Source organism: Antechinus flavipes, chromosome 2 (genome assembly GCF_016432865.1).
Source record: "Antechinus flavipes isolate AdamAnt ecotype Samford, QLD, Australia chromosome 2, AdamAnt_v2, whole genome shotgun sequence".
NCBI classification, from domain to species: Eukaryota; Metazoa; Chordata; class Mammalia; order Dasyuromorphia; family Dasyuridae; genus Antechinus; species Antechinus flavipes.
Window position 1 is genome coordinate 120,438,348 of NC_067399.1, and position 12,527 is coordinate 120,450,874.

The following is a 12,527-nucleotide window of genomic DNA, read 5'->3' on the forward strand; positions in this document are numbered from 1 at the left end:
TCAGAAGTTAGATACATAATCTAATATGCGAGCATCAGCCAACATTTACGTACACTGTGCTAGCACAATTCTTGATGATCTTATAATATGATGAGGATTTTAATGGAGGATTTTAATTCTGGGCTCTAAAATAGGATAAAAGTACTTCAAGAAATCTCTTGTCTGGACATAACCTACCCCCTAGCTTAATTCCTTATATTAAACATGGTGAAATAGAATGGAGAAAAGCTCATGAATGATATTGGGCTCATCTAGATGACCAGTGATTCTTTTATGATTCTTTTTTTTAATCATTGATTTTATTGAACTATTTATCTCCAATGTGTAAAACAGGGAGAATAGATAAAGATAAGCTAAATAAAATTCATAAACTATTTCAAGCTACTCAAGAAAATCATAGGTTCATGAAGAAACTTAGATATAGTTTAGTTTCAGTTTTCATTGTGTAGAGGAGGAAAAATGAGATACACAGAACAAAAATGACCTTTGCCTAGCGCATAATAGGTACTTAATGAATACTTGTTGATTGAATATTTCACAATAAATATTTAATGCTATTGAAATGAAACAGAACTTGACTTAACTTTTTTGGTTCTCAGTTTCCCTCATCACTAAAATGGGGTTGAGCTAGATGGTCTTCAAGGTCTCTCCCAGTTTTAAATTAAATTCAGTAACTACACAAATATTGATTACACATCTATTTCATGGAAGGTGATGGGGCTACAAAGAGAAAAACACAAGCCCCTATTTGTGATATGGTCATTTGCAAGCCCGTGGCTCTAAGTTTTTATTTCTTAGTTAACCTAAATTTCTTATATTTGAGCCACAGAATGTTGTTATTCAATTGTGGCTGATTTTTCATGACTTCATATGGTATTTCCTTGACAAGGATACTGACATAGTTCTCAGGCTCATTTTAGAGAAGAAAAACTGAGGCAAACAGGCTAAATGATTTGTCCTGCACTAAGGTACTATTGGTGGAGTTGTGAACTAATCCACCAAATCTGGAGAGCAATTTGGATCTATGCCCAAAAGGCTATGCTCTTTGATTCAGCAATGTGTCTACTGGTTCTGTATTCCAAAGAACATAAAAAAGGGAAAAGGACCAACATGTGCAAAAATATTTGTTAGGAGCACTTTTTGGTGACAAGGTATTGAAAATTGAGGAAATGCCCATCACTTGAGGAATGGCTGAATAAGTTACATTATATGAATATGAATATGAGTGAATGAATTGGAATATTATTGATCTATAAAAAATGATGAGCAGGCTGATTTCAGAAAATCCTAGAAAGACTTACATAAACTGATGCTTTGTGAAGTGAACAGAACCAGGAGAACATTATACACAGTAACAGCAACATTGTATGATAATTGACTGTGATAGATATAGCATGTATATATCTGCCTCAGTAATACAGTGATTCCAAATAATTCCAATAAACTTGAATTGGAAAATGCCATCCACATCCAGAGAAAGAACTGTGGAGACTGAATGAAAATCAAAGCATACTATTTTTACTTTTTTGGTTGTTTTTACTTTCTTGTAGTTTTTCCATTTTGTTCTGATTTTTTTTCACAACATGACTAATATGGAAATGTGTTTAAAATGATTGTATCTGTATAACCATATCAGATTGCTTGCTGTCTTGGAGGGAGAAAGGAGGAAGGGAGAAAAAATTGAAATTCAAAGTCTTATAAAAATAAACATTGAAAACTATCTTTACAAATAACTGGAAAATTAAATTCTATTAAGTGGGAATAAATAAATGATTTTTTTTTAAGAAGTGACTTGTCCAGGATTACACAACTAGTGTCACAAGCTGAATTTGAACTCCTGACTCAGTGTTCTGTCTACTGAGCCACTTTGCTGCCTCTTCTAGCCCATAGTAGATGCTTAATAATTGCTAATATACTAATTGATTGTTCATGGTTATTCTATGAAGGTTTCTTGAGAGAGTTCACATTTATGTGTCATCAGCTATTCTTCACATCTCACTTGATATTTTCAGAGCCCATTTATCCAGTTTGAGATGGAAAAAAGAGGGGATTTGGGTTATTCAGGTCCTTATGTAAATTTTCAAACTGTTCTTTCTTTCTTCTTTTCTTCCTCTTCTCTTTTCTTAGCAGAAGCAAGCACCAATAAGACAACAAGCAAAGGCTCAGACTACTCCACCCCCTGCCATCCAGGGGCAGAAGCTTGGATCTCTCACTCCTCCATCATCCCCCAAAGCCCAGCGGGCTGGACACAGGAGAATCCTCAGTGATGTAACCCACAGTGCAGTTTTTGGAGTTCCTGCCAGCCAGTCTACTCAGTTGCTTCAGGCAGCTGCAGCTGAAGCAAGCCTCAATAAGTCCAAGTATGTGCTTCTTTTCTTTCTCTCTGCAGAGCTTGGGAGTCAGACTTTCAGCCAATTAAAATATATCTTGCATATCGTATTTCTTTACAAACATCTTGAAAAATCACACACACACACACACACACACACACACACACATACACACACACACGGGTGTGTGTATGTGTGTGTATTGCCTGAATGTTTATTCTTTCAGACAATATTGAATCAGTTGTGAAATACTCAGTTTACTGAATTTAAGAAATATTTATCATTCATTCTTTCAACAAATATTTTTTAAAATCTTTACTATATAATAAAAAAATTCTATACTAAAATCGTTTTTAAAAAATGAAAAAAAAATAGTATTATCATTTTTTTCCCAACAACTAAAAAATCCTTACTATATATAGGGCACTCCATTGAGAGAGACTGTTTTTAGAGAAAACTGTAATTCCTTGCTGTCATAGACCTTACAATTTATTGGCAGAAATAAGAGATAAACAAAAATGCCTAATGCAAGATAAAAACATCAGAGAATAGTAGAACAAAGTGCTACATCAATTCCGAAGAGGAAGATTATTTAGTAACCTTAGATTTCATGTCCAAAGTGTTATTTGAGTTTGGCTTTAAAAATAGCAGAACAACAATGCAGTGATTCAAGGCCATTCCGATAGACTTGGAATAGAAAATGTCTCCTCATCCAGAGAAAGAATAGTGGAAAATGACTGTGGATCAAAGCATGGTATTTTCCCTTTTTTTTTTTTTTTTTTGGTTTTTTCTCATTTAGTCTGATTTTTCTTGCATAACATGACAAATATGGAAATGTGTTTAAAAGAATTTTGCATACTTAACCTATATCAGATTACTTGCTATCTTGGGGATAGAAGAGGTAAGGGAGAGAGGGAGAAAAATTTGGAGCACAAAGTCTTACAAAAATGATTATTGGACTATCTCTGCATGTATTTGGAAAATGAAATACTACTGAAAAATTTTTTTAAAATAGAAATTCAAGAGATGGACCATAAAAGGAGAAGGCATTCCAAGAACAATAAGTAGCCAGAATAAAGAGCATAATGCCCTTCCTTCACTTGCTCAAATCCAGCTCACTTGCCTGTCATGGCATCACCTCCTTGATGTCATGATCCAAACAATAAGAAGTTCTACTCCAGTGTGACCTCCAGGACCAAGGAAAACTGATTCCTATCCTCATTTCGATTTTATGTGACAGTCCCTCAAATACTTGCAGGCAGCTATCATTTTCCCTGCATTAGCCTTCTCTTCAATTTTAAATAAATATCATCAGTTCCTTATTATCTTCATGAGCACTTCCAAAAGAATCATATATATATCACTCTAAATAGGCTACATTTTACTGAGGTAAAACACTAAAGTTGCTAAGTGGCCTAAGTTAGCCTAAGAAGGGTAAGTCCTGGTCCTGGGAGTCAGGAACACCTGAGTTAATATCTGGCCTTAGATACTTATCAGATGTGTGACCCTGGACAAGTCACTTAACTCTGTTTGCCTTAATTTCTTTATCTGCAAAATAAAGATAGTATTATCCATGGATGATGGATAATAATTATTATGATCATCAAATGAAATAAAAATTTGAGGTGTTTGTCTAATATATTGTAAATGCTATATAAATGATGGTTATTTTTATTAACATAGGCATGATCATGTAGAATGTGGGAGTTGGAAAGAATCTTGGATAAAACTATAGTTTACATAAAAAGAGGTATTTTAGCTGAATAAATGGATAGATATTATTACGGAGCATTTTGCAGAGAGAGTAGGAATTGATACTTGTTTTGGTGGAAAGCAAAACAAAAGCAGAGGTGTTTTTTGGAAGATGTGTGTGTTATGCTTTCAACAAGACTATAAATATTAAGTCATTTGACAATGGATCTTAACCTGAAAAACAGTAAATAAGATCATCCAAAATATGAGGTGAATTGGGATACATAATCAGAAAAGAAATGAGAAAATATTTATGTAGCTTAAAAATTATCAGAGGCATAAACCTAGCACATCTGGTGGTGAATGGGTAGTGTTCCAGCAAAGGGGGGAAAAATAACGAACTGTTCTGGTCATTATAGAAGCCATGACTAGGATAAGATTCTGGTCCAGCAATAACAGGAAGATTCAATGTGAATGAAAGGTGTGTCCCTGATACATTCTCCATCTTTATCATGTGTCTAGAGACTTGCATATAAACATCAAATTTTCCAGTGAAAGCTACCATCACCTATGAAAAGTAATTATTGACTAATTGGATATCTTTAAAAACATCCTTGGTTGCTCATGGTAGAACAATCAAGTATATTCCATTTTGTATTAGGATTCTAGCAGGAGCATCCATACGGGAGCACATGTAGCATCCCTCAGAGACAAGCTCCCTTCCTTTAGGGATAGAGCTGCCTTTGTGAACAGGGAGCTGTGGTTAAGTATATATGACATTTTTTCCTTTTGCCTAATAAAATTAATATTACCCAGTCAAGGCTTGGTAATTACAATGTCTTCACTCCAAAGGAGTTCTTTTGAAGGCTGATTCTTCCAGCCCTTTAATCTTTGGTTTCCAGGATAGAACATCAGTATGTTTATTCTGCCATCTGAGGTCATGAGATAATTGAAATTAACTGGGCAGAAAAACAGCACTGACCCACTCCTAAGTTTTCCATTAAGATTAACTGTATATGTTTGAGAATGCTAAGTTTCAGTGGCACAATGATCGGGTGCTGTGGCCCTTCCAGGCATGACACCCTGACATCCGACCTCAGAGGGCATGATGGTAACTTCTCTCATCCGAATCATATAATACTGTTCAGCTGATAAAATTTTTTTTGGGGAAAAAAGAGCAGATTTCAGAGTTATCCTGAGAAAAGATGGCTCCATTTGTCAAGTTAGGTGCATCTGCTTCCACCACAAAGAGTTGATTGGTGAGGGTGGCAGAGTGCCAACAGACAAGCAAAGGGAACTTTTATTTAGTTTGTGGAGAGTCTTCTCTGCCAGAAGAAGAAATGTGGCTAGATTTCCATTGGGATATTGAGCAGCACTTTCAGAGATCCCAAGCCCATTGCTGCCATAAAAACCTATTTTTAAAAACATGAGGCTGATAGGCTTTGGCTATTGATCCTACAGGATCAAAAAAATCAAGTTTGAAAGGACCCAAGATGCATTAGCAAAAGACACATTTGAGGCTGGGGGGAATAGAAGGATGTTAATATCTTTTAGTGCATCACTAGCAATGATTTACAAAGAAATATAATCACAGCTAGGTGACTAGAAAAGAAGATGAACTGGTTAAGCATGAAGAATGAGAACAGACAGATGGATGATAAATTTTATCCATGCAATACACAGAGGAAATCCTTTAGGTATTGGGTAGCTTCTTTATTATGATTTCTAGGAGAGGCATGAACAAAAACTGTAAAGGATGAAGTGAAAAGAGATCACAAATGGAGAATACACACATACACAATATAATAGTATATTTCTCAAAAGATTAATCATTCCACATCTTTGGAGTCATTGACAAATAGTAGGAAGTACATTAGTGGGGAAGGATGAGTTGAGAGGAAAGTACCTTGGTAAAGAACTGGAAGTGTCCATTGAAGCCCAACAACCATTGTGGATCCATAAGCGTTATCAGAAAGTACTTGGATAAAAATGGTACCTGTCTTTCAGAAATGTTTCTTAGTTTTTTAAATATCTGAGAAGTCTACCACATCCTCCCATTAACAAGGATATTTTTATACCTTGATGGTGGGTACTAAAAAGTTAGATGTGTTTGTGCACATGCATGATACATGCACTGGTATTTTGAGAATAGACAAAATCTCTATTCTCTATTCTCAATTTCTATTCTCAAAATATTCTATTCAAAATATCAATTTTGAATTGATATTTCAAATTCTATTCAAAAGTGTATTCAAAAATATCAATATCACCACTCCATAAACAAAGGACTCATAAGGCAAGAAAATTGATAGGAATGTTTCTTAGGACAACATAATCCAACTTTATCTGGAAGACAGTTTGTCTTCCTTTCCAAAGAAGATCCAGTTGGAGGTCTACCTTGGTGAGCCCCATACCTCAGCCAAGCTGAGCCAGGATTGATAGTACATAGTGATTATGTTGAGAGAGAAACAGAGAGAATGAACAGGGATTAGTTTCCCCAGTAGAATGCCCTATACTTCTGAATGAAGGGTACTGGTAGAGAGAGGGGCTTAAAAGAATCCTGTTTGAGGATGTCCTGGAATTTGTTCTACTGACTTCTAGGTTCATCAAGGAGTATAGACAGTTTTACAGGAGATGGATCTTCAATAGAAAATATATTTATTTATTAAAATAATCATAGCTGGTATTTATATAGTGCTTTAAAGTTTATAACTTAGCAATTTAAAGAAAAAGTGTTTTAAATGTATTATTTCACTTATCCTCAACAGTTCTGGGAGGTTGATGTTATTATTATTCTGTGTATAAAAAGACACTTTCTGGACAAGTAACCATTTAATTAATTATGTTAGTGAATAATTAGAGGTCAATGATACTTTTAAATGCCAAAATCCCCACATGGAACTCAAAACTTATGTTCCCTTAGAATAATTTGTGCACCTGAGAGTGGCAATCAACTCTGATTTATAAAGAGACCACTCCCAGGCTAACCCCAGCCTTAGATAATCTAGACAAATGATCAGACAGACAGACAGACACACACACACACACACACACACACACACACACACACACACAAAACTTTCCCATTTTGGTTGGGAAATGGAAGGGGAAAGTTAATCCAGTTTCATTATCAGCCATGTTCTTCAGATGCTAACTTTCAGTTTTTTAAGTATCTGAAAAGTCTACCACATCCTCCCATTAACAAGGATACTTTTCTTCCTTGATGGTGTGTTAGAATTCAGTAGAAAATGAGCAGATAAGAGGAAAAACATGAATCTCTTTAGTAATTGGTTATTTAATAATCATTTCTCTCAACCCTCCTTTTACAGATGAAGAGACTAAAGGCACTAAGTATAAAGAGGATTCATAGGAAATAGGATTTTATCTGGGACTTGAAGGAAGCCAAAGATCAAAGCATAGGAAGTCTGGAGAGTAGGAGTCTGGAAATGGCATATCCTGAGCATGGAAAAAAAGTATCATTGGATAGCAGAGTACATTGTAGGATTCAGGGCAGTACCAGAAAACTGCCCAGGTAGGAAGGAGCTAGATTGTGAAGGACTTTTGATCTTGGGAGCAACAGGAAACTTATTGACTGAGGGAGACCAGCCTTTGCAGGCTAGTGAATTGGTCCAGGCATGAGTATTGCTTCAAGCAGGTAAAATAGTAAAAGCAATCTGCCACAAGCTTCCCATGAACCCAAGTTATAGCATAACTAGTGAAATACAAGGAAATCAAGTCAGATTTTGCTGATTCATTAGGGCCTATGATATCTTCTATTTATAGGCAAAGAGAACAAATGTACCCATTTCAGGGGAATCCAATAATGGACCATAGAATTGCTTTGAATCCAGCTGGAATTCCAGTTCTTGGAGTCATTTAACCCTATCTGAATCCAGTTAAGATTCATAAAGTTTCTAGAAGCCCAGAATTGATGAGGATGACCTCCTAGAGTTCCATATAACTGAGAAGCTCTAGACCAACTGGAAGAACTGGATAACTAGCTGCCTATGTTCTAAAGAATAAGGATTAAAAGGAAGATAGTTCTACTATCAAAAATTCCTTTATCAGAGAATTCAGTCATTTCCCTTTACCATCCTTTGGGTAGGACAGCTGAACCAGACAAATCTGAACATAATACAAATGTACCATGGTCATGAGCTAGAATCAGGAATACCACATTTGTGTGGGTTTCTCAGAGTTGGCTTTGGGATTCCCAGTGAAGCTCCAACATATAGAATAGGTAGGTCAGACCAAGAACAATGGAGTGGATATAGTCTTCCATCTTGAGCCCTTTGATCAAGTTTCTGGATTTCCATCTAAACTAATTAGTTCATCACAGATTTTTTTTGTACCTGCTTACAACCTGATTCAAAAGCATGATTTCAGTCCAGGTTGAACCCTGGCTCCAGCCCAGAAAGCACCTGCAAAGTATGTGACAGTTTCTGTTCTTCTACAAGTGCTGGCTCATAGACCAGTTCATAATAGCTACCCAAAGGGGTTACATGTCAGTAGGAAGGGAAATCTCAATTCTGACTTGGCCAGAATTTGTCAAGATACAAAATTATGACTTCAATGCAATCTGAAAATTTGTCTTGATTGGTGGCGAGCAGCTGAAGGTACTCTAATTGCTTTGGAAAGCAACCATTCCTTTGTTTTTTAGCATGGTCACTACCTCCTGCTATAGGAGTCCTGAAGGCCCCCAATTCTGCATTCATAGATAAAGGACAAAACAAATGATCAAGTCTAAAGCAGATGGGAAGTCTTCGCTGTCCTCAGGAAACTGCAGCATAAGTGAGACCAATCAAGAGACTATTCCCAGTAGAACAGCTGTGGGAAGAGTTAACCTTGGAAAATATTAATGGTGGAATGGTGCTTTACATAATACTTACATAAGCTGTGCTAAAGAGGGAAAGGGACTTACCACAAAGCTTCTGATAGAACCAGGATTCAATTCTAATTTGTTGAATCTAATTCCCAGCAGTTTTTCCCCTACACTACACTATCTCCCAACTTTACCATTCTAAGGTGAAAATTATAGTTTAGGAGAGGCAAACCCCTGTGAGGTTACAGAATTCACCTAGGCAATTGAATGAAGGGGCCAGAAAAGCCAATTCCAGTTTGTGCCATGTGAACAGATCATAGAAATAAGGGGAAAGAACCAGCCACTTATATTTGGTGCATATCCTGTTTCTGGAACATGGTCGGTTCTTGTATATGTACTCAGGGTACAGGGTATCCTAACAAAACACAGTGTAAACTAGCCCAAGATTTTGTGGGCTACCAAGACCTTGGCTGGAGTTTGGGAGAGGGCTGGGTTGGAAGGGAAGAGCAGAGACTCAAAATTTGTGTGGAGGTTGATTTTTAAGCTACTTGAGAGTAGGGACAGTTTGGTTTTTGTTTTAATATCCTCAGTAAGATCTAAATGGAAGGGGAATGTTTTACAAAATGAAAAACCCTTAAAGAAACTTAAACCAAAGAGATATTTGGTAGAAAATGTTTATATTTTGAATAGTTGTATTGGGGATGGGAGAGGCTAGAGCAGGAACTGATTTCAAGAGAGGATCACAGGACCTATATCACAAAAACATAAGTGATCATTTAGACAATATCAAGGGAGTGGCCATTTGTCTGTAGCAAAGGTGGAATATAAAAGAGGCCATGGGAAAAGGATAGATTGAGGAATTGGGAAGTTAGTGTATAATAAATAATATATTAATATTCCTTCTAGACTCAGCTCAAATTCCATCTGAAGAAAGCCATTCCTGAACTTTCTAATTACTAGTGCCTTCCCCTCTGAGATTACCTTCCATATATACCTTATATACCATATACCTACTTAGTTATTTGCATGCTATCTTCCTGATTAAAATGTGAGTTCCTGGAGAGTAGGGGTTGTTTTTGCCTTTATGTACCAGCACTTAGCACAGTGCTCAGTGACTGACTGATTGTCACAGACAGTGCCAAGATTCAAACCCAATCAGCTCAGGGAATATAGTTTTATTCTGAAGTTAGGAGAATGTTTATATTAAATGAAATGGTGAGACTGAGTGAAAGATACCTTTCACTCTCTTCCCTTTCCAATCTGAATACCCTACTCGTCCAAAGTCTTATAGACTTCCTAAAGTTCAGCATTGATCACATCCCTAAAGCTTAAAATCCTATATTCCTCTTGATCAGCTTTTACTCACAACTTTTGTTTTGTGTCGGGGAACTTTTAGGTCTGCATCCACTACTCCATCGGGTTCTCCCCGGACCTCTCAGCAAAACGTTTACAACCCTTCTGAAGGCTCCACTTGGAATCCCTTTGATGATGACAATTTCTCCAAACTCACAGCTGAGGAACTGTTGAACAAAGACTTTGCAAAACTTGGCGATGGTAAGTGGCAAATGTCCAGTTATCCATGCCAGTAAATATCCCACAAAAGAAACCAAGTAATATGTGCTCCCATATTTATTTTGTAGATGTACCTTATTTTTTATATATATACACATATATGTATATATATAATATATTGGCTATATTATATATAATTATATATTTATATATGACATTTCTGTGTGTTTCCCTTGCCAACAAATTTTTGCAAATAAAACCTTTTAAGTTTGAGGGAAAGAAAGTATTTTTGCCTAGTACACTAAATCCACACTATTCTCAAGAAATTCTGATTACCTATGCTATCCTTTTTTTTTTTTTTTTTTTTGGTATGCTTGTGACTTTGGACAAGTTAGTTAAACTCTTTTGACCTCAATGTCTTTTTATAAAATGAAGGAATTAGAGATCACTTTCAGCTCTAGTTCTATGATCTTTTTATCCTAAGAAATGCATTTTGTAATCAGTAAACATATTTAATTGATTGAATATCTGACCTATGTTGAAAATCATTTGCAAAAGACTACTTGGTCTCTTCTCAAATTTTCATCAAGAATGACTTCAAATAATTGTAAATTATATTCAAATATGAGATTATAGGGAGAAGATAGGTATATAGATGGGTTTGTTTATATTGTCTTCTCAAATGCCCTTTTTAAATTGTTTCTTTGGAAGGATAGAAATGACAAAGAGACAAGGTTAGGATTCACTAGAGGATTTCCAAGAAATTTTGGATAGACACTTCTTGGGAATGAAGTAAAGAGGATTCTTGTCTAGGTATGAGTTGTACTAGAGGCTTCTATATCATTTCTAGCTTTTTGATTCTGTAACTCTGTAGAGTATATCAGTAACCAGTTGTTTCATATAAGTTAAGAGGGGCATGTGTCATTCTCCAATTGATAAATGGTCAAAGGATATGAGCAGACAATTTTCAGATGATGAAATTGAAACTATTTCCATTCATATAAAAGAGTGTTCCAAATCACTATTGATCAGAGAAATGCAAATTAAGACAACTTTGAGATATCACTACACACCTATCAGATTGGCTAAGATGACAGGAAAAAATAATGACAAATGTTGGAGGGGATGCGGGAAAACTGGGACACTGTTGCATTTTGGTGGAGTTGTGAACGAATCCAACCATTCTGGAGAGCAATCTGGAATTATGTCCAAAAAATTATCAAATTGTGCATACCCTCTGATCTAGCAGTGTTTCTACTGGACTTATATCCCAAAGAGATCTTAAAGAAGGGAAAGGGACCTGTATGTGCCACAATGTTTGTGGCAGTCCTCTTTGTAGTGGCCAGAAATTGGAAACTGAATGGATGCCTGTCAATTGGAGAATGGCTGGGTAATTTGTGGTATATGAATGTTATGGAATATTATTGTTCTGTAAGAAATGACCAGCGGGATGAATACAGAGAGGCTTGGAGAGACTTACATGAACTGATGCTAAGTGAAATGAGCAGAACCAGGAGATCATTATATACTTCAACAACGATACTGTATGAGGATGTATTCTGATGGAAGTGGATTTCTTTGACAAAGAGACTTAACTGAGTTTCAATTGATCAATGATGGACAGAAGCAGCTACACCCAAAGAAAGGACACTAGGAAATGAATGTAAACTGTTTGCATTTTTGTTTTTCTTCCCAAGTTATTTCTATCTTCTGTATCTAGGATATACTATGACATATTTAACATGCATAGGACTGCTTGCCATTTGGGAGAGGGGATGGAGGGAGGGAGGGGAAATGGAACAGAAGTGAGTGCAAGGGATAATGTTGTAAAAAATTACCTTGTCATGGGTTCTGTCAATAAAAAGTTATTTAAAAAAAAAAAGAGGGGCATGTGTGTGTGTATGTGATATTTGTTAGTTTGCCATATCTTCTGTCTTTTTTCTTGAAGAAAGTAATGATGATATACAATTGTAAAAACTTCTTAGTATCTTACAAATCTTAGACTTTTTCATATTTCTCCACTCAATTTCCTTATTTTTTTATTGCCTTCCCCTATGCCCACAGTTTCACTGAAATCACCAAGTACTGAAGTATATGTTATCGGGGTTTGGAGGATCTTGTGAAATTCTTAGTATATTTTCTTCTGTCTGTTGCAATAAAGTGCTGAAGTT

At 36.0% G+C, this 12,527-nt stretch overlaps 1 protein-coding gene across 5 annotated transcripts in view; it reads left to right on the top strand.

The window, feature by feature from the left end:
* Window positions 1-12,527, top strand: part of AAK1 (AP2 associated kinase 1) — a 227,973-nt gene that overhangs the window by 190,358 nt on the left and 25,088 nt on the right. For 4 of the 5 annotated variants that reach the window (XM_051975435.1, XM_051975436.1, XM_051975432.1 and 1 more), the window contains exons 13-14: window positions 2,128-2,360; window positions 10,241-10,398. In XM_051975435.1, coding sequence (XP_051831395.1) covers window positions 2,128-2,360; window positions 10,241-10,398 — 391 coding nt within the window. The remainder of the gene's footprint in view (window positions 1-2,127; window positions 2,361-10,240; window positions 10,399-12,527) is intronic. The other variant, XM_051975433.1, reaches the window with a different exon arrangement.